This window comes from Dendrobates tinctorius, unplaced genomic scaffold (assembly GCF_039654945.1).
Source record: "Dendrobates tinctorius isolate UK_male_01 unplaced genomic scaffold, ASM3965494v1 ptg000028l, whole genome shotgun sequence".
Taxonomy (NCBI): Eukaryota; Metazoa; Chordata; class Amphibia; order Anura; family Dendrobatidae; genus Dendrobates; species Dendrobates tinctorius.
The window spans coordinates 32565288-32588598 of record NW_027361696.1 but is presented as its reverse complement, the minus strand read 5'-3'; the positions used below and the strand labels follow the sequence as shown (position 1 = coordinate 32588598).

At 48.5% G+C, this 23311-nt stretch overlaps 1 protein-coding gene across 2 annotated transcripts in view; it reads right to left on the bottom strand.

Annotated features, from left to right (window-relative positions):
* The window catches only part of LOC141085263 (beta-1,4-galactosyltransferase 3-like), a 66398-nt gene that overhangs the window by 27122 nt on the left and 15965 nt on the right, over positions 1-23311 (bottom strand). The window contains exons 1-4 of one of the 2 annotated variants that reach the window (XM_073570531.1): positions 8728-8809; positions 7965-8595; positions 994-1229; positions 650-837 (exon numbers count right to left, since the gene is read on the bottom strand). In XM_073570531.1, the coding sequence (XP_073426632.1) occupies positions 650-837; positions 994-1229; positions 7965-8232 (692 nt within the window). In that variant the 5' untranslated portion in view covers positions 8233-8595; positions 8728-8809. Of the gene's footprint in view, positions 1-649; positions 838-993; positions 1230-7964; positions 8596-8727; positions 8810-23311 lie in introns of those variants that run through there. The other variant, XM_073570530.1, reaches the window with a different exon arrangement.

The following is a 23311-nucleotide window of genomic DNA, read 5'->3' as shown; positions in this document are numbered from 1 at the left end:
CGCGATCTCACATACCCTTGTACATTAGCAGCCACAACGTGGAGTAACCAGTGATTATGTTGTGGTTTACATTAAAGGGATGCAATCACTGGAGATTCATTATCGCCCTGATCTCCAGTGATGGGGATTTCCAAGTCCTCTGTGAGTGGGACCACGGAAAGTTCTGTACCTTCGGCTCCACGTTACTTTCATTCTTGATAACATCGTTGGTGCCAACGCTTCAGCTTTTTGCACAACTCCGGCCATCATTTAGAGGATGTGATTCCGCCATATAAACCCATGTGCTGATGATTTAACACATGGAGACGGCAATATTGGGAACCCATCTGTCTGTGCTGGCCCTGCCCTATAATAATAATCCTGAGATTACTCTTCTGACCTTTATCAAGGCTATACAGCAAAGCCAATAAGTTAGCTGCAGAACACAGGTTATGTCAGCTTACTGTGTGTGCTGAAGTAATCGTAAATGTAAAGTGAGAACAGTCGAAGCGACCTGTCCCTTTAAAGAGTTTTGCCGCCTTCCACTGTCGGGGTGACTTCTCTTACCCCTCATTGCTGATGGGGCCATCTATACATTAGTGGTAATTACTATCTAATGAGCCCCGTTCAGGAGAAATCCCTATTCTCTATGTGGCACCACAACACCTACTTGTATCCAAACTTGTCCATGGCGATGGACGCGTGTTTTGGGAACTTGTCACAGGTGTACAGGTTGCGGTCGTCCTCAGGAATGAGGTCCACGTCGTGGAAGAACATGCAGTCCCAATCCTCGTCCTTCATGGCTTCTTTGAAGCCCACATTCAGCAGCTTGGCCCGATTGAAGGTGTAGTTCCCAGCCTTGAAAAATAAGAGGCAAATGTAAGAGGGAAGCCCCAATATCAACACCCCTGAGAAAAGGGGGTGCCCTATTATATTGGTATCAAACCAGAGAGCAATGCTCAGGGGTGGGTGGGGGTATTTTCTGGGGGTCCCCAGATGGGCTTGGATCTCTACCTGATGGATGATGTAGATGCCATAGTTGAGCTGCTGCCTCTGCAGGAAGGGATGGAGATAATACAGTAGGTATTTAAGGTGCTGCTCCCGGTTGCGGTGCGGGATGATGATGGCAGTCTTATGGGTAGATTCACAGTCGGGGGGCTTGTATCGGCCGCCTCTGGTCAAATATGGGTTCTTGTGGACCACATCTTCGAATGTCAATACGTCAGGCAGCTGCACCCTGATGGGTCCTCCTGAAGCCAAGAAGAGTATTAAATATGGCGCCGTATACGAGGGAGCGCTGTACATCAAAGCAGCGACATTGTCAAAGAGTGGCTTATCTGTTCTCCAGTCACCTCCAAAGCTGTAGATGGACAACTACAACCCCCAGCCAGCAGGACATGCTCGACACCTACTACTAATCCATAGAAGCAGCAGGTCAGCAGAGGGCGGCGCCCATGTGTAGTGCAGCTCTGGATGTGACTAGAGGAGAAGCCATTCCTTTAGTCTCTCTGGTCATGGAATAATTAGGCTAAGACTAGTCTCCGCTCGTTAAAGGCCACTGCTTCTTTATGGAGCCGTCGACATAATTAGTACATCCATTAGCCTCAATTACTCAAACATTACTCTCCTGGATGTGTTTTGGCTGCTGGCAGAGAGGGCTGAGCTCCTGTGATGTGCAGGGCTTCACTCATCAGACAGGACCGCACAGGGGCCGACAATGACCCCACAGGACCAGATCCTGATCCCATATGTCCCGCAATTATATGTTAAGAAAGAAAAAGTCTAATAAGGGAGGAGCAGTCTGTACCGGCCTCGGAATCGCCCTGAGGGCAAAAAAGAATCGGGAGAAATCACAAGACTGTGAGTGACGGCAATTACATAGGACGTCACCACTGACATGGCCCGAGGATAGCAGCCCGACAAAAGGGCAGACGCAACGCGACTGCTGACGAGGTGAAGACCCCGCACAATATATTACTACAGATACACAACACAATGAATGGTGAGGAAACCGGATCCTAGAAACCAGGGGGAGCGGGAGCAGAAATGAAAAGTTACCTCCTGTATTATACTCCAGAGCTGCACTCACTATTCAGCTGGTGCAGTCACTGTGTATATACAGTTGTGCTCAAAAGTTTACATACCCCTGCAGAATTTTTGTTTTCTTGGCCTTTTTCAGAGAATATGAATGATAACACCAAAACTTTTTCTACACTCATGGTTAGTGGTTGGGTGAAGCCATTTATTGTCAAACTACTGTGTTTTCTCTTTTTAAAGAATAATGAGAACCAAAAACATCCAAATGACCCAGATCAAAAGTTCACATACCCTGGTGATTTTGGCCTCATAACATGCTCAGAAGTTGACACAAATGGGTTTGAATGGCTACTAAAGGTAACATCCTCACCTGTGACCTGTTTGCTTGTAATCAGTGTGTGTGCATAAAAGCTGAGTGAGTTTCTGGGATCCAGACAGACTCTTGCATCTTTCATCCAGCCACTGACGTTTCTGGATTGTGAGTCATGGGGAAAGCAATAGAATTGTCAATGGATCTACAGGAAAAGGTAATTTAACTGTATAAAACAGGAAAGGGATACAAAAAGATATCCAAGGAATTGATAATGCCAGTCAGCAGCGTTTAAACTGTGATTACCAAATGGAAAATCAGGGGCTCTGTAAAAACAAAACCACGGCCAGGTAGACCAACAAAAATTTCATCCACAACTGCCAGAAAAATTGTTCAGGATGCAAAGAAAAACCCACAAATAACATCAGCTGAAATACTGGACTCTCTGAAAACTAGCAGAGTTGCGGTTTCAAAATGCACAATAAGAAGGTACTTGAAGAAAAATGGGCTGCATGGTCGAGTCGCCAGAAGAAAACCACTACCGCGCAATTGCCACAAAGTATCTCGCCTACAAGATGCAAAACGGCACAGAGACAAGCCTTAAAACTTCTGGAACAAGGTAATTTGAAGTAATGAGACCAAAATTGAACTTTCTGGCCACACAACCATAAACCTTACATTTGGAGAGAGGTCAACAAGGCCTATGATGAAAGGAACACCATTCCTACTGTAAAGCACGAAGGTGGATCGCTGATGTTTTGGGGATGTGTGAGCTACAAAGGCACAGGAAACTTGGTCAAAGTTAAAGGAAAGATGAATGCAGCACGTTATCAGCAAATACTGGAGGCAAATTTGCAATCATCAGCCCAGACGCTGCATATGGGACATACTTGGACGTTCCAATATGACAATGGTCCAAAACACAAGGCCAAGCCGACCTGTCATTGGCTACAGCAGAACAACGTGAAGGTTCTGGAGTGGCCATCTCAGTCTTCTGACCTCAATATCATTGAGCCACTCTGGGAAGATCTCAAGTGCGCAGTTCAAGCTAGACAGCCCAGAAATTTACAGGAACTAGAGGCTTTTTGCCAAGAAGAGTGGGAAGCTTTACCATCTGAGAAAATAAAGAACTTCATCCACAACTACCACAAAAGACTTCAAGCTGTCACTGATGTTAGAGGGGGCAATACATGGTATTAAGAAATGGGATATGTAAACTTTTGATCAGGGTCAATTGGATGTTTTGGGTTATTATGATTTAAAAAGAGAAAACACAGTAGTTTGACAATAAATGGCTTCACCCAACCACTAACCATGAGTGGAGAAAAAGTTTTGGTGTTATAATTCATATTCTCTGAAAAAAGGACAAGAAAGCAAAAATTCTGCAGGGGTATGTAAACTTTTGAGCACAACTGTACACTACATTACTGATTTACATCCTGTATTATACTCCAGAGCTGAACTCACTATTCTGCTGGTGCAGTCACTGTGTACATACATTACATTACTGATCCTGAGTTATATCCTGTATTATACTCCAGAGCTGCACTCACTATTCTGCTGGTGCAGTCACTGTGAACATACATTACTGATCCTGAGTTATAGCCTGTATTATACTCCAGAGCTGCACTCACTATTCTGCTGGTGCAGTCACTGTGTACATACATTACTGATCCTGAGTTACATCCTGTATTATACTCCAGAGCTGCACCCACTATTCTGCTGGTGCAGACACTGTGTACATACATTACATTACTGATCCTGAGTTATATCCTGTAATATACTCCAGATCTGCACTCACTATTCTGCTGGTGCAGTCACTGTGTACATACATTACATTACTGATCCCGAGTTATATCCTGTAATATACTCCAGATCTGCAATCACTATTCTGCTGGTGCAGTCACTGTGTACATACATTACATTACTGATCCTCAGTTACATCCTGTATTATACTCCAGAGCTGCACTCACTATTCTGCTGGTGCAGTCACTGTGTACATACATTACATTACTGATCCTGAGTTACATCCTGTATTATACTCCAGAGCTGCACTCACTATTCTGCTGGTGCAGACACTGTGTACATACATTACATTACTGATCCTGAGTTACATCCTGTATTATACCCCAGAGCTGCACTCACTATTCTGCTGGTGCAGTCACTGTGTACATACATTACATTACTGATCCTCAGTTACCGCCTGTATTATACTCCAGAGCTGCACTCACTATTCTGCTGGTGCAGTCACTGTGTACATACATTACATTACTGATCCTGAGTTACATCCTGTATTATACCCCAGAGCTGCACTCACTATTCTGCTGGTGCAGTCACTGTGTACATACATTACATTACTGATCCTGAGTTGCATCCTGTATTATACTCCAGAGCTGCACTCACTCTTCAGCTGGTGCAGTCACTGTGTACATACATTACATTACTGACTGGAAGAGGTGCAGCTACGCGGACCCCTATTTCTCAGGATCGGAGGGGTCCCAGAGGTCCGATGATCATTTTTACCAAGGTGTGAATGTCTCTACATTGTTGGCATAATTGGACGTTGGCAGCTTTCATCCACTTCGGACTTCACTTATCATCCCTTTCATGACCTCCGCTTGCTGCCAGTGAATTGTTCATTATAGTCATACACTGATACCTCCGGGCCAAGAATAATCAATGCCGTCACAGCAGACATGTCTGCAAGTATTTGCAGAGATGGGAAGGTGTGTGTGTGTTTGTGGGGGGGGTTGGATGTCTGGACGGACCCGATGATTGGGACGTGCTGTGGGGGGTCCTAATGCTCCGTGCCGTCCCCCCCCACCCCAGACTTACACTATTGATACATATGTCCGATCTCTGCGGTCGGCTGAGGACGTAGACCTGATTTTGGGTCACCTGCCACATACCCTGCCAGGAGCCAGCGCGACGTGTTCCCAGGTCAATCCTAAGAGGAATAAGTGGTGCCAGGAGCCGCAGATTATCGAATCTACCTCCCAGCGAGAACAGTGCCGTATTCAGGAAGTTTGGATATTTCCACAAGGGCGACGGACAAGGCCATTAGATTGCGGCGAGACTTGCGGACTGGATAATACCGCAATACGATGGCATAAATCATTGTTAATACCGCATACTTACAAGGGATTCTCAGGTTTGGAAGTTATCCCCTATATGCGACTGCTCCCAACGGTGAGACCCCCCGTGAACAGAACTGAATCCCCTATGCTATGGATAAGGAACAAAAGTCCGAACTTGAAAATACCCCTTTAAATAAAGTTTATTTAAAAACTCTTGCAACTTTCTCATTAATTTTATGCTTCTGTTTCTCGCCATTTATCAAATCTCTGCTTGCTGTCAAGCTAACGAGAACCCTCTATTTCCTGATGCAGAGGATTGCATATTAGACAGAAGTGTAACAAACCCTCAGCTGCGAGAAACCTTAGGAGTATTCGGCCTCCGCAGTCTTCATTCATTAACAGGAAGCAGAGATCTTGAAAGTGGTCACAACAACTAAAACAGAAGTTTACTAGAAAGTTGTAGAACTTATTACTCAGCAACCAATCAGCGGTCTCACTTACTGCTGGCATCATGGCGGCCATCGCTGAGCGGTTCAGCGGTCTCAATTACTGCTGGCATCATGGCGGCTATCGCTGAGCGGTTCAGCGGTCTCACTTACTGCTGGCATCATGGCGGCCATCGCTGAGCGGTTCAGCGGTCTCACTTACTGCTGGCATCATGGCGGCCATCGCTGAGCGGTTCAGCGGTCTCACTTACTGCTGGCATCATGGCGGCTATCGCTGAGCGCTTCAGCGGTCTCACTTACTGCTGGCATCATGGCGGCCATCGCTGAGCGCTTCAGCGGTCTCACTTACTGCTGGCATCATGGCGGCCATCGCTGAGCAGTTCAGCGGTCTCACTTACTGCTGGCATCATGGCGGCCATCGCTGAGCGGTTCAGCGGTCTCACTTACTGCTGGCATCATGGCGCCCATCGCTGAGCGGTTCAGCGGTCTCACTTACTGCTGGCATCATGGCGGCCATCGCTGAGCGGTTCAGCGGTCTCACTTACTGTTGGCATCATGGCGGCCATCGCTGAGCGGTTCAGCGGTCTCACTTACTGCTGGCATCATGGCGGCCATCGCTGAGCGGTTCAGCGGTCTCACTGCTGGCATCATGGCGGCCATCGCTGAGCGCTTCAGCGGTCTCACTTACTGCTGGCATCATGGCCGCCATCGCTGAGCGGTTCAGCGGTCTCACTGCTGGCATCATGGCGGCCATCGCTGAGCGCTTCAGCGGTCTCACTTACTGCTGGCATCATGGCCGCCATCGCTGAGCGGTTCAGCGGTCTCACTTACTGCTGGCATCATGGCGGCCATCGCTGAGCGGTTCAGCGGTCTCACTGCTGGCATCATGGCGGCCATCGCTGAGCGGTTCAGCGGTCTCACTTACTGCTGGCATCATGGCGGCTATCGCTGAGCGGTTCAGCGGTCTCACTTACTGCTGGCATCATGGCGGCCATCGCTGAGCGGTTCAGCGGTCTCACTTACTGCTGGCATCATGGCGGCCATCGCTGAGCGGTTCTGCCAGTAGTAGGCATGTGACAGCTGAGGTCACCAATTGGCTGCAGTGATCACATGACGCTTCAGGGCCGCTGAATCAAGTGGAAACGCACAGATACGTGCGCTTCTTTTTTTGTAATTTTAGAACATCGGCTGCTCTTAATTTTTTTTTTTTTTTTTGATGGTTGTTAAACCCCTTTAAGTGAAATTTAAAGGGTCAAATGCAGGGGACTTACACGAGTGCAGATCGGATAATGTTAATGTTTGACTGGCGCTCTGATAAAGATGTCATCACTAAACCTGACTAACACCCCAATGGTGGGAAAGTACTGGCGGCCCCGCCACTTCTATATACAAGCTACACACAAAAGAAAGTCAACGAGAGCGCTGGCGCACGCCCCCGACCTTCACACCGCACACAGTACGCAGGAATTTCACCCCGGTTAAATAAACAGAAGCAGCGACGACGCAACGAAACTGCATGAAAGAGCAAATATTGCAAAATGCTGCCTCCAGGCAGGGTCAGGGTTGGAGTGAACTACAAGTCCCAGCAACCACCCTTCATCCGCATACATCAGATATGGTATCTACAAGGCCGAGACGACCCAGTTATTAGGGGAAAGCGGCCGGCACGACCCTTCTGCTCTCCGGTGGGAAAATGACAGGGGCACTACCATCCTGAAAAGTTATAACACGTATCACTGGGGGCGTCCCCGTCTTCTAGGACCACCATGAATGAAGGACCGGACAGCGGCGTCCCAGCTGGCCAAGATCAAAGGGTCCGCAACGCTGACTGGCCGTAAGCTGATAGCGAATACTAGCGATATACATAGTTAATAAGTAACATGAGAGTCACAACCGTACTCTATGGAGGGTGCACCGAAATGACCTAATATAGCAGATCAAAGGGCGTCGTCTTATGCGGACACCCCTCTAAGGTTATCCTGCAGGCCATGGGCACCCAATACTGCTCATAGGATAAATGTGAGGGGTCATCACTAATCAGGGTAGTGTTAATTTATGCTCCTACAGATGATACATTTGGGGGGCTACTCCCGTTAGATTAAATCAAACACTTACCTATAAAAGGAGAGGACTCGGGGCAGTACGGCAACAGATCGTCCCGCACGGTCAGCCTGGAGATCAAACTGAGGTTGGCGTAGACGTCGCCGGGAAAAGAAAGGTTTTGTGAATTCAGCAGCGCCAGAGAATGGGGTCCGTTCTTATAAAAGATTCCAAAGAAATACGCCACCCGCTTCCGGTAACCTTCTCTGTACAGCAGCGCCATCACCACCAGCTGGACGCAGAGGAACAGCATCAAGTACCTGACCTTGGCGATCACCATCATTCCAGAGAAAACCCCTCAACCCCCCCCCCCAAAAAAATATACACAACAACCCCCCGATCCACGTGGCCTCTTAGGATTATAGTCTAGAGAGTGGCAAGTTTCTACTCGTCTCCTGATGTAAAAAGAGAAGAGGTGTCATCTCTCCTCGCATGCCGGGATGGGGAAACCTTCAAAAAAAGCACTAAAAGAAAGCTGCAAAAATTTTGGAAGCTTGTACGAAAAAAAATACATATAAGAGGAGGTGGCGGTGGTGGGGGGGGGGGGGGTAAGGCACATGAGCTACGGTCCGCTCTTCAGAGGTCCCTGCCGCTTCATAGGGATTCAGCGTTGTATCTGCAGAGGAACATGGTCAGATGTCGGCTCCTGCAAGAAATAAAGCAAATGCAGGTTAGACAAGAAGGTGCTGGTGACGGGAGTATGGGGGGTGGTTAGAGATGCTTTTTTTTGGGAGGGGGGGGGGGGGGGGGGGGGGAGATAATGGACTCCAAGAATCACCTGGCTGCGGCCAGATCCCTCCTGCTCCCCGAGCTTATGGCAATCACTAGGAAGTGAAGCCCAAACCGAGAGCAGCAGGAGGAGAGGAGAGAGGGAGGAGCGGTGCCAGCAATTAGGCAACTAGTGGGGAGGGAGAGGGGCCGCACACAAAAAGCTGAAGAACAAAGCAAATTCCTGCAGCCAAATAAAGAAATAGGCTGACGCGTTTCATAACTCACGGCTGCTTAAAGGGGATTTGCATCCTTGTGATGGGTGGACATGGGGAATCAATGGGTTGGAGGCGGTTCTGCAGGTCTGACCAGTACCCACCTGTTAGAACCGACGAGCTCAACCACAGGGGAAAAGAGAACACAAGCTGCAGAATAGGGCACGGCGATCGTCGCCACACAAGCACAAAACGTTTCTAAAAAGTTCTACAACTTCTCGATACACTTTGGCCTCAACTCAACATTCTTTTTGCACTTTTGAAGTAGGATTCTTTTAAGTTTGTGTTGCAATTTTTCACGGCCATTATATGCCTTTTTTTTTAGGTTTGGTTGTTGACGTTGGGGTGAGGATTTCATTAATGAGATTTTTTTTTGGATCAATTGAGACTTTATTTTAACACAAATAAAAAAACAACAAAGCAAAACTGAGGAAATTGTTTCCATGTTTGAACATTAACAGAGCACAGAATTTGGTTTGTAAATATGTTAAAAAATGTTTTAACATTATTGTCTTTTACCTCTTTTATAGTCTTTGAAAGCAAAAAGTCGTATACAAAAATTAGCAAAAATTGGAGCAGAAATTTCAGGTGTAGATAGAATCCCTCCATGGGGGTGGGGAACTGGAGAATATTTGTGCTAGTAATGTGCTATTTTCTTACAATTGATGAATTGGCCACTATCATATAGTAAAATATATTATTAGTGGAAACAAAACAAATAAAATAAGAGACAAATATAAAATAGAATAAAAAGGCACAAATTAAAAAGAACTATTTGGTGCAAATCAAGAACAGGCAAAAAAAAAAAAAAAAAATCAGCCAAAAAAAAAATGTGCAAACGCACTAATGAATATGTGAATATTTCTACTCTATGACAGCAAGCAGAGATGGCGACAAACTGAAATGCGGATTATTAGGAAGTTGTAAAGTTGACTGTAGCTGGAGATTCGGGTTCATAGAGCAAATGTAAAATCTTGTAAAACCATCCAATGTAAATACAAGAGAATGAAATCTGGATTGGGGGAGGAGTAGCATCTATTAGTTGTAAAATAAAGGAGGTAGGGTGTGTGGAGATTAGAGAGAGGAACCAGCTCTCCTGCTCTCCTGCTGTCTGTCTATGAAGGACACACAGTGCGTCACCCAGCTTTGCACATAGACTTGCCTCTGCACCTAGCATTCACATGGTATGCCTTTCAGCTAACCCCAGCTTACCCCAGTGTTATTTATGACCTTGTTTACTCTGGCTTGATCATATACATCTGGTCCACTCTTAATTGTCTGGCCAAGATGAGCAGAGACCACTCCTCTCTGCTTCACACCTGACTGCACTTAGTTGTACATATATTGCAGAGCACAAGTCTGCATAGACTTCAGTCTGCATTGTGATTGCTAGAAGTGTGTGCTAGAAGTGTGAAGATTAATTTAAGAATTAAAACCAGAATTGAACCAGAAGGGAACTGAAGGTAACTGGACACAGTCACTGTAAACAATGTTTCTGTTTGTTTTCACTTTCACCCCAATAATCCTTCACTTTCTGCTAATTCCCCTAATCCCTACTCCTAGTAAGGAACTGTTCATCTCTTCTTCAATCCTCCCCATCCACCTCACCTCCGCCTCAAAACTGTTCCTTAACATACAATCCTCTGTCTCCAAACACAGACAGCCCCCTCATGCCCTCTCCTGCTCCCACCTGCTAACACTTTCTCTGCTCCTTCTCACTGCTGGTGATATCTCTCCAAATCCTGGTCCTCCTCACCACATTCCCACAGTCATTTCTACCTCCCATCCACGCTCTATCACAACCTTCCGTAACCTCTCCAACCTTATACCCATTCACCCAGCCCCCGCTTCCCCAGTCCCACTAACAGGAGCTCTGTGGAACGCTCGCTCTGTCTGCAACAAGCTTTCCTACATCCATGATCTTTTTGTTACTACCAAACTCTCCTTCCTCGCCATCACCGAAACCTGGCTCACCCCTTCTGACACAGCCTCTCCTGCTGCACTTTCGTATGGCGGCTTCCACCTTTCTCACACCCCCCGCCCCAGCAGCAAACATGGTGGAGGAGTTGGTTTTCTCCTGTCAGATACCTGCTCCTTCACCCCAATCCCACTGCCACCCTCTGTTACCCTCCCTTCCTTTGAGGTGCACTCTGTGCGCATCTACTCCCCCTCCAACCTCCAACTGGCTGTCATCTACCGCCCCCCAGGGCCAGCCACCACCTTCTTTGACCACTTCACCACCTGGTTACTTCATTTCCTTTCCGCGGACATCCCTACTATCATCATGGGCGACTTCAACATCCCCATTGACACTTCCCTCTCAGCTGCCACTAAACTTCTATCTCTCACTTCCTCCTTCGGCCTCACTCAATGGTCTTCTGCAGCCACTCACAAAGATGGCCACACACTAGACCTCATCTTCACCCGCCTCTGCGCCCTATCTAGCCTCTCTAACTCACCTCTTCCTCTCTCTGACCACAACCTGCTCACATTCTCTTCCCTCTTCACTCCATGTCTACAATCCCCACCCCACAAACTTTCACACCCTCGCAGGAATCTTAAACACCTTGACCTACACTCATTCTCCGAATCCCTCCTCCCTCTTACAGATATAAGTTCCTTACACAATGCGGATGACGCTGCCGCTCTATATAACACCACAATAGCTGTAGCTTTGGAATCCGCTGCCCCACTTACACATACCAAAACTCGCAAAATCAACAGACAGCCCTGGCACACCAGCCTGACCAAAGAGCTGAGGCGAGCTTCCAGGGCTGCTGAGCGCAGATGGAAAAAATCCCACTCCAACGAGCATTTCATCGCATTCAAACAGTCCCTCACTACTTTCAAGACCACACTCGCCACAGCTAAACAAACCTACTTCTCATCTCTCATATCCTCCCTGTCTCACAACCCTAAACAGTTATTCAACACCTTCAATTCTCTCCTCCGCCCCCCAGCACCTCCTCCCTCCCCACTCATCTCAGCTGAAGACTTTGCCTCATTTTTCAAGCAGAAAATTGATAACATCAGGGACAGTTTTGGTCAACAACCCCCAGAGCCCTTCCTCCCGACTTCCCAGCCCTCCACCTTCAAAACCAACTTCTCCACCATTACAGAAGATCGACTCTCCACTCTACTCTCAAGATCACATCTCACCACCTGTGCACTCGACCCGATCCCATCCCACTTCATCCCAAACCTCACCACAGTCTTCATCCCAACCCTAACCCATCTCTTCAACCTATCACTAACAACTGGTGTTTTCCCCTCAAGCTTTAAACATGCCTCCATCACACCTATCCTCAAAAAGCCCTCTCTTGACCCATCCTCTGTATCTAGCTATCGCCCTATATCACTTCTCCCATACGCCTCCAAGCTACTGGAACAACACGTCTACCTTGAACTGTCCTCCCATCTCTCTTCTTGCTCCCTCTTCGACCGCTTACAATCTGGCTTCCGGTCACACCACTCCACTGAAACTGCCCTTACTAAGGTCACCAATGACCTCTTAACTGCCAAGAGCAAGCGACACTACTCTGTCCTCCTCCTCCTGGACCTGTCGGCTGCCTTTGACACAGTGGACCATTCCCTATTATTACAGACCCTCTCATCCCTCGGCATCACAGACTTGGCCCTCTCCTGGATCTCATCATACCTAACAGACCGGACATTCAGCGTCTCCCACTCACACACCACCTCCTCACCTCGCCCCCTATCTGTCGGAGTCCCACAAGGTTCAGTCCTAGGGCCCCTGCTGTTCTCTATTTACACCTTTGGCCTGGGACAGCTCATAGAATCTCATGGCTTTCAGTATCATCTTTATGCTGATGACACACAGATCTACATCTCTGGACCAGATATCACCTCCCTACTAACCAGAATCCCTCAATGTCTGTCCACTATTTCATCCTTCTTCTCCACTAGATATCTGAAACTCAACATGGACAAAACAGAATTCATCATCTTTCCCCCATCTCACGTGACCCCCCCTACGAACCTATCAATTACAGTAAATGACTGCCCACTCTCCCCAGTCCCACAAGCTCGCTGCCTCGGAGTAATCCTTGATGCTGATCTCTCCTTCAAACCACATATCCAAACCCTTTCCACTTCCTGCCGACTTCAACTCAAAAATATTTCACGCATCCGTTCATTCCTCACCCAAGAATCTGCAAAAACCCTAGTCCATGCCCTCATCATCTCTCGCCTTGACTACTGCAACCTCATGCTCTGCGGCCTCCCCTCAAACACTCTCGCACCCCTCCAATCTATTCTAAACTCTGCTGCCCGACTAATCCACCTGTCCCCCCGCTATTCCCCAGCTTCTCCCCTCTGTCAATCCCTTCACTGGCTCCCAATTGCCCAGAGACTCCATTACAAAACCCTAACCATGACATACAAAGCCATCCACAACTTGTCTCCTCCATACATCTGTGACCTCGTCTCCCGGTACTTTCCTGCACGCAACCTCCGATCCTCACAAGATCTCCTTCTCTACTCCCCTCTTATCTCCTCTTCCCACAATCGCATACAAGATTTCTCTCGCGCATCACCCCTACTCTGGAACTCTCTACCACAACATATCAGACTCTCACCTACCATCGAAACCTTCAAAAAGAGCCTGAAGACCCACCTCTTCCGACAAGCCTATAACCTGCAGTAACCACCGATCGACCAAACCGCTGCACGACCAGCTCTACCCTCGCCTACTGTATTATCACCCATCCCTTGAAGATTGTGAGCCCTCGCGGGCAGGGTCCTCTCTCCTCCTGTACCAGTTATGACTTGTATTGTTTAAGATTATTGTACTTGTTTTTATGTATACCCCCCTCACATGTAAAGCGCCATGGAATAAATGGCGCTATAACAATAAATAATAATAATAATAATAATAATAATAACCACTGCTCCTGACCTGGTCACCCCCCTCCTCAATGGATTATCATTTAAATAGCTGGTATGTAATACTACAGTTAACCTCTAGTGGCCACTGCAGGGAGAAGGCTTAGCCAGACACAACTTCCTTTGGCGATCACTGAGGATCAGAGGTCCCAGAGCATGTCAATTAGCTACTTACAAATGAAGAAACGGTTTCATCCACTTCTTAAGAAACAATAAACAGGTGTCGCCCTACTTGTAGCGCTTTCGTGGACTCAAAGACCACTTGCTGCTCTTTGATCATGGGGCATCGCCAGATGTTACACATCCGGTTATTGAAAAGGCTGCAGTTTGTGAGGGTCTCTGCCACATGTACCCCACGTGTCGGCTTTCTCACGATGGAAGATGATCTATTATTTCGGAATTTATCAAGATGTAGAACAAAGTCACTAATCACAAAGCGGAAAATTACCTGCTAAACTGGTCATGGCTGAGCAGAGCTGAACAAACGCAGCGTGCGGCGATACCAGGTATTTAGTGTCACCTGCCAGATCGTATCGTGTGATACACCAAGGAGGAAGAAGGAAAGAAAGTGCTGTACCTGTCAGTAATAACTTCATCAGATCCGCCAAAAAGGAGGAAATAATGGCACAGACAATGACATCGAACACTATGAAGAAGTCCCAGCAGCCGGGGGGCACAATGGCACCAATACCTAGAGGTCCTAAAAAACTATTTTAGGCTGCTAGAAGAAAAGCTGATGCTTAGGACCCTTGAAACACTGCCAGTGACATGAGTGAAGATGAGGGAGATAAATAATGGTGTAGAAATCAGTGTAGGAAAGAAAGCTTTCTCAGTGGTTCACACAAGAATTTTTTGAAGAGTTACAAAGAAAGTTTTTCAAGCAGAAACCACTTCAATAAACTTATTTGGGGAAGCAGCAGCGGCGGCGACAGGGGCCAGAGCCGGGAAGCGGCGGCGGCAACAGGGGCCAGAGCCGGGTAGCGGCGGAGGCAACAGGGGCCAGAGCCGGGAAGCGGCGGAGGCAACAGGGGCCAGAGCCGGGAAGCGGCGGAGGCAACAGGGGCCAGAGCCGGGAAGCGGCGGAGGCAACAGGGGCCAGAGCCGGGAAGCGGCGGAGGCAACAGGGGCCAGAGCCGGGAAGCGGCGGAGGCAACAGGGGCCAGAGCCGGGAAGCGGCGGAGGCAACAGGGGCCAGAGCCGGGAAGCGGCGGAGGCAACAGGGGCCAGAGCCGGGAAGCGGCGGAGGCAACAGGGGCCAGAGCCGGGAAGCGGCGGAGGCAACAGGGACCAGAGCCGGGAAGCGGCGGAGGCAACAGGGACCAGAGCCGGGAAGCGGCGGAGGCAACAGGGACCAGAGCCGGGAAGCGGCGGAGGCAACAGGGACCAGAGCCGGGAAGCGGCGGAGGCAACAGGGACCAGAGCCGGGAAGCGGCGGAGGCAACAGGGACCAGAGCCGGGAAGCGGCGGAGGCAACAGGGACCAGAGCCGGGAAGCGGCGGAGGCAACAGGGACCAGAGCCGGGAAGCGGCGGAGGCAACAGGGACCAGAGCCGGGAAGCGGCGGAGGCAACAGGGACCAGAGCCGGGAAGCGGCGGAGGCAACAGGGACCAGAGCCGGGAAGCGGCGGAGGCAACAGGGACCAGAGCCGGGAAGCGGCGGAGGCAACAGGGACCAGAGCCGGGAAGCGGCGGAGGCAACAGGGACCAGAGCCGGGAAGCGGCGGAGGCAACAGGGACCAGAGCCGGGAAGCGGCGGAGGCAACAGGGACCAGAGCCGGGAAGCGGCGGAGGCAACAGGGACCAGAGCCGGGAAGCGGCGGAGGCAACAGGGACCAGAGCCGGGAAGCGGCGGAGGCAACAGGGACCAGAGCCGGGAAGCGGCGGAGGCAACAGGGACCAGAGCCGGGAAGCGGCGGAGGCAACAGGGACCAGAGCCGGGAAGCGGCGGAGGCAACAGGGACCAGAGCCGGGAAGCGGCGGAGGCAACAGGGACCAGAGCCGGGAAGCGGCGGAGGCAACAGGGACCAGAGCCGGGAAGCGGCGGAGGCAACAGGGACCAGAGCCGGGAAGCGGCGGAGGCAACAGGGACCAGAGCCGGGAAGCGGCGGAGGCAACAGGGACCAGAGCCGGGAAGCGGCGGAGGCAACAGGGACCAGAGCCGGGAAGCGGCGGAGGCAACAGGGACCAGAGCCGGGAAGCGGCGGAGGCAACAGGGACCAGAGCCGGGAAGCGGCGGAGGCAACAGGGACCAGAGCCGGGAAGCGGCGGAGGCAACAGGGACCAGAGCCGGGAAGCGGCGGAGGCAACAGGGACCAGAGCCGGGAAGCGGCGGAGGCAACAGGGACCAGAGCCGGGAAGCGGCGGAGGCAACAGGGACCAGAGCCGGGAAGCGGCGGAGGCAACAGGGACCAGAGCCGGGAAGCGGCGGAGGCAACAGGGACCAGAGCCGGGAAGCGGCGGAGGCAACAGGGACCAGAGCCGGGAAGCGGCGGAGGCAACAGGGACCAGAGCCGGGAAGCGGCGGAGGCAACAGGGACCAGAGCCGGGAAGCGGCGGAGGCAACAGGGACCAGAGCCGGGAAGCGGCGGAGGCAACAGGGACCAGAGCCGGGAAGCGGCGGAGGCAACAGGGACCAGAGCCGGGAAGCGGCGGAGGCAACAGGGACCAGAGCCGGGAAGCGGCGGAGGCAACAGGGACCAGAGCCGGGAAGCGGCGGAGGCAACAGGGACCAGAGCCGGGAAGCGGCGGAGGCAACAGGGACCAGAGCCGGGAAGCGGCGGAGGCAACAGGGACCAGAGCCGGGAAGCGGCGGAGGCAACAGGGACCAGAGCCGGGAAGCGGCGGAGGCAACAGGGACCAGAGCCGGGAAGCGGCGGAGGCAACAGGGACCAGAGCCGGGAAGCGGCGGAGGCAACAGGGACCAGAGCCGGGAAGCGGCGGAGGCAACAGGGACCAGAGCCGGGAAGCGGCGGAGGCAACAGGGACCAGAGCCGGGAAGCGGCGGAGGCAACAGGGACCAGAGCCGGGAAGCAGCGGAGGCAACAGGGACCAGAGCCGGGAAGCAGCGGAGGCAACAGGGACCAGAGCCGGGAAGCAGCGGAGGCAACAGGGACCAGAGCCGGGAAGCAGCGGAGGCAACAGGGACCAGAGCCGGGAAGCAGCGGAGGCAACAGGGACCAGAGCCGGGAAGCAGCGGAGGCAACAGGGACCAGAGCCGGGAAGCAGCGGAGGCAACAGGGACCAGAGCCGGGAAGCAGCGGAGGCAACAGGGACCAGAGCCGGGAAGCAGCGGAGGCAACAGGGACCAGAGCCGGGAAGCAGCGGAGGCAACAGGGACCAGAGCCGGGAAGCAGCAGAGGCTATAAGGATCAGTGCCGGGAAGCAGCGGGGACCACAAGGATCTGTTAGGTCCAATTCTCTTTATTCCCTTTAATAATGACCTTGTGGCTGGATTGAGAGCAAAATCTCAGCTTTCACTGAAGACACAAAAGTGTGTATGATAATAAAAACGGAGGTAGACAGTATAATACTACAGAACCCAGATAAGATAGATGTAGAGTAATGCACTGCGGATGGAGGAATCATATTGCTGGATATACTGATAATGGAAATATACTCGGGACTACAGAACGGGAGAAGGACGGGGAATTCTGGTTACAATAAACTGAGCAGCAGCACTCAATGTCAGGCAGCAGCTGCAAAAGAAAATAAAATGTAAGGGTGTATAAAAAGAGAAAATCCCAAGTTCAAAATATGTTATTACCCTTCTATAACTCAATTGTAAGGTGACAACTTTAATACGGGATGCAGTTTTGGGCTTTACACTTTGCAATGGATATTCTAAAGCTTGAATCAGTTAACAGGCGGCAACCAGATTATTATTTGGGGTGGACGGTACCTCCTCTAATGAGAGGTTAGAAAAGTTGGGCTTGTTCAGCTCAGAGGTGATCTCATTTCTATGTAAGAATACAAAGAACTGGCACATGATTAATTCCCCTCAAGGAGCAGGGGGCATTCATTCTTTGCAGTTAAGGGGGTTTTACACATAGCGATATCGCTAGCAATAACGCTAAAGCATCACCGATTTGGTGACGCAGCAGCGATATCGCTATGTGTGATACTTACCTCCGTCTGGCTCCCCTGCTGTCCATCGCTGATCGCGCAGCTCCATTTCTCGTCGGGCGCCGACGAGCGACGCATGGACGCGGGCGGGAGGACGTCAGGATCGCCCCATCTGAAAGGTAAGTATCGTCCGCTAGATCGCTGCTATGTCGCTGTGAGATCTGCCTGTGTGGCAGCTCACAAGCGACCATTTAGCAATGCACCAGCGATCCTGACCGGGTCGTATCGTTGTCGGGATCGCTGGTGCATCGCTAAATGTAAAGGGGCCTTTAGAACATTCACACCGGAATAGGTGACCACAAAAAGTAATGCTCCTAGACACCATATCAGCAATTATAAAAGGGCCAGATACTATTCTCACAACAAATGGTATTGTGGGTTAGAAGTAATCCAGAGCTGAAAAATGAATAAACTTATTGAAAAAGGATGAACTTGATTCATGCAACAATGACACAGAGTAAGGACTCACCATACACACATATGCACTGCTACTACAACCACGGCACACACAATGGGGCAGTAATATAGTATATTCTTGTACATAGGAGCAGTATTATAGCAGCTATATTCTTGTACATAGGAGCAGTATTATAGTAGATATATTCTTGTACATGGGGGCATTATTATAGCAGTTATATTCTTGTACATAGGGGCAGTATTATAGCAGTTATATTCTTGTATATAAGGAGCAGTATTGTAGTTATATCCTTGTACATAGGGAGCAGTATTATAGTAGTTATATTCTTGAATATAGGAGCAGTATTATAGTAGTTATATTCTTGTACATAGGGGGCAGTATTATAGTAGTTATATTCTTGTACATAGGAGCAGTATTATAGTAGTTATATTCTTGTATATGAGAGCAGTATTATAGTAGTTATATCCTTATACATAGGGGCATTATTATAGTAGTTATATTCTTGTACATAGAAGCCGTATTATAGTACTTATATTCTTGTACATATGGGCAGTATTATAGTAGTAATTATTGTTCACAGGAGCAGTATTATAGTAGTTATATTCTTGCACATAAGAGCAGTATTATAGTAGTTATATTCTTGTACATAGGGGCAGTATTATAGTAGTTATATTCTTGTACGTAGGAGCAGTATTATAGTAGTTATATTCTTGTACAGGAGGCAGTATTATAGTAGTTATATTCTTGTACATAGGGAGCAGTATAATAGTAGTTATATTCTTGTACATAGGAGGCAGTATTATAGTAGTTATATTCTTGTACATAGGGAGCAGTATAATAGTAGTTATATTCTTGTACATAGGAGCAGTATTATAGTAGTTATATTCTTGTATATGAGAGCAGTATTATAGTCGTTATATCCTTGTACATAGGGGCATTATTATAGTAGTTATATTCTTGTACACAGGGGCAGTATTATAGTAGTAATTATTGTTCACAGGAGCAGTATTATAGTAGTTATATTCTTGTACATAGGAGCAGTATTATAGTAGTTATATTCTTATACATAGGGACAGTATTATAGTAGTTATATTCTTGTACATAGGGGCAGTATTATAGTAGTTATATTCTTGTACATAGAAGCAGTATTATAGTAGTTATATTCTTGTACATATGGGCAGTATTATAGTAGTTATATTCTTGTACATAGAAGCAGTATTATAGTAGTTATATTCTTGTACATATGGGCAGTATTATAGTAGTTATATTCTTATACATAGGGACAGTATTATAGTAGTTATATTCTTGTACATAGGAGCAGTATTATAGTAGTTATATTCTTATACATAGGGACAGTATTATAGTAGTTATATTCTTGTACATAGGGGCAGTATTATAGTAGTTATATTCTTGTACATAGAAGCAGTATTATAGTAGTTATATTCTTGTACATAGGGGCAGTATTATAGTAGTTATATTCTTGTACATAGAAGCAGTATTATAGTAGTTATATTCTTGTACATATGGGCAGTAGGGATGGGCGAATCCTGAAATACTCGGAATCGCTAGACTCTAACGAGTCCGACTCGGAAACTCGCTATTCGTTGCGAGTCTAGCGAGTCCAATGTTAATGAATGGGGATGCGAGTATTGCAGCAATTCCTGTGCTGCCATTTTTTTTACTCTTTAGGAATGCATTGTTCCGCTTACTTCCCGCATGTGGCTGTGCACAGCATGCGGAAAGTAAGCAGAACAATTGCGGATGGTACCCACGGTCCGGAGGAGAGGCGGAGACTGTCCTCCGGGCTTTGGGTACCATATCCCTGTAAAAAATAGAAAAATAAAAAATATTGTTATTCTCACCCTCCGGCGTCCCGCGCAGCCTTCCCGCCTCTCCACGCATCCGTTCCCAGTAGTCCTTTGCGAAAATGCCCGCGATGGCGTCCGTTCTCGCGGGATCGCGAAGTCTCGCGGTCATCGCGAATTACCACGAGACATCGCGATCCCGCAAGAACAGACGTCATCGCGGGCATTTTCGCAAAGGATTACTGGGAACGGATGCGTGGAGAGGCGGGAAGGCTGCGCGGGACGTCGGAGGGTAAGAATAACACCATTTTTTATTTTTTTTTTACATTATATCTTTAACTACTGATGCCGCATAGGCGGCCTCAGTAGTAAAAAGTTGGTCACACTTGTCAAACACTATGTTTGACGAGTGTGACCAACCTGTCAATCAGTTCTCCAAGCGATGCTACAGATCGCTTGGAAAACGCTAGTTTTTCCGCGGGAAAATGGCGGGAATTTAAAATGCGATTTTCCCGCGGAATGGAATTCCGGAATTCTCGCGGTAATTTCCGCGAGAGTTCCGGTACGTGTGCACTTAGCCTTATTTGCATTGGACTCGTTACTGTGTGAGTAATCGCTTGGAAACTCGCAGAGTACCGACTCCTGCGAGTCCCCTACTACTCGCAGAGTAACGAGTCCTAACGAGTAGATTCGCTCATCCCTAATGGGCAGTATTATAGTAGTAATTATTGTTCACAGGAGCAGTATTACAGTAGTTATAATCTTGCACATTGGAGCAGTATTATAGTAGTTATATTCTTGTACATAGGGGGCAGTATTATAATAGTTATAGTCTTGTACATAGGGGCAGTATTATAGTAGTTATATTCTTGTACATAGGGACAGTATTATAGTAGTTATATTCTTGTACATAGGGACAGTATTATAGTAGTTATATACTTGTACATAGGGGTAGTATTATAGTTATATTCTTGTATGTAGGGGGCAGTATAATAGTAGTTATATTTTTGTATGTAGGGGGCAGTATAATAGTAGTTATATTCTTGTATGTAGGGGGCAGTATTATAGTTGTACCTGTCCCTGTGATGCAGGGACATGTCAGGTCTTCCAGACTGACAGATACTCTGTATGATAGATCTGGAGGAAGATACATAGAAGCTCCTTTAAACATGGCATTAGGGAATGTGATTGTCTAAGAAACAATCCCTTTGATAAATCACAATCTTTTTTTATCAGAATTTAGCCCTTTAGATGTTAAGCAAATAATTTAATTTCAGCCATTTAATGATCATGATATTATCATGGCGGCATGGGCTGGCTGGTGGTCTGGGGATACACAATCCAATGCGAGCTAAACACCGCAGCACAAGTCTCTCTTCTGTCCTGACAGTTTGTTACAATGTATCAGTGCAGACCATGGGGTGGAATTGTAAAAGTATCCAATCCGGGTACACACAGTTGGATACCTTTGTGTTCCAATTATACACAGGACGCTCATCCAGAAGCCTCGGGGGTCACATATGGCTCTCCGGCACATCTGCAGCACAGAGCATCAGGTTTAATATGGGAGGAGGTGGAAGACACAGGGCGGTGGGAGAAACAGCTCACTTAAAGGAACAGTAAACCCGCAGACTGTCTCCCCTTTATTTGGAAGATAACAGCATGCTACATCTATTGTTCCCTGTTATCAGGAGTTTTATTCCAACTAGGAAAGGCAACAATGGATGCGATCCCCTCTCTCAGGGCTGACTATTGCGCAGTTCCATTTTCCTAAGAGTACACAGGTGAAGTGTTTGGGAGGTTTTCTGAAAAGCGGGGGCGATGAATAACGTCAGCGGCGCGCCTCACCCTCCCTCTGCTAGATATGTACTAACGAGTGCCGGCCGGTATTACGCACTGACCTGGATCGAGGGGAAAGAGGATTCATTTTTAATGCATGAGCTGTAGAAACTTCCTCCGATCGAGGGCTTCGCCTTGCGGGACACTGCCGCTGCGCTCATTAGCTCCAGGCTGGTTATATATTCATGATACTGACCGGCAGCAGCAATTAGGCGCCGTGATGACGGGCAGTGCTGCGACCACATCCTGGAAGGGTCAGCACTTCACTCTGGCAATCGCTGCGTCATTACATTAAGGAAAGTTCTGCTTCTTTATAAATACTGAAATACATATTTTTTTTCCCCTCTGGATAAAAGCCGCTGTTCTCCTGAATCCGGTGAGGTTTTTGTCTTGTTCCTGTGTCTCTCTGTTCCTGAGGTATGGCTTCCGCTTCTCTGTGGTCTTTTTCACCAAGTGGGCGTGGTCTTCTGCTCTTCCCATTTGGCTAAATATACCAGATTTTTTTTATAGGTAGCAGATGGGGCGATATCTCAGGAATGGAGAGAAGCAGGAAGAGAAGAAAAACATCGCCGGATTTAGAACAGTGGCATTTAGGCCAGGTTAAAACAATGAGCTATTTAGGTCACGTGGCAGGTCCTCTGCTTGCTCTAAATGAATAGAGCTATTCTGGAGGTGGCTGAAACGCGCCATCCAGATCATGTCCAGATCGCACACGGGTTGTCACAATGTACCACTGCTCTCTCCTGTAAGGAGCAATGATGTGAAGGCTGGGAAGATTCTGCAAGAGTTTATTCACTGACAACAAGCAGAGTCAACTGCTCAAACTGGAACCGAAAGCAGGAAAACTTGTCATAGTGAGCGATTAGTGCGCCAAAGGACTGGCACTAAATACATCTATGATCACCACTGATCGCCGGGGCCCCCTTCTCTAGATCAGCTCTTTAAGCCCAGGAATGGCAGATGAGACAATGGTGGGGTAACACAACCCCGGTCCATGCAGCCTCACCAACTAATGAGAACTAGCTATCTATGCATTTCCCTGATCCACAGTACCCGGGTGACCATTCCAGCCCCGTCTCTGCGGTTCAGAGCTTTTTCACCTTTATTTCCATGACCTATTACTAGACATTCAGGAGAAACAGGTAAAACCAGACGGATCAAGAGCCTTTATATCTGGAAGGATAAAGAATGACCAATCCCAGACCACTGGCCCGCACCTAGATGTCTCCTGCAGATCGCAGGTCTGAACAAAGATGACGACATCGGGATTTCCCCCACCATTACTTCATTC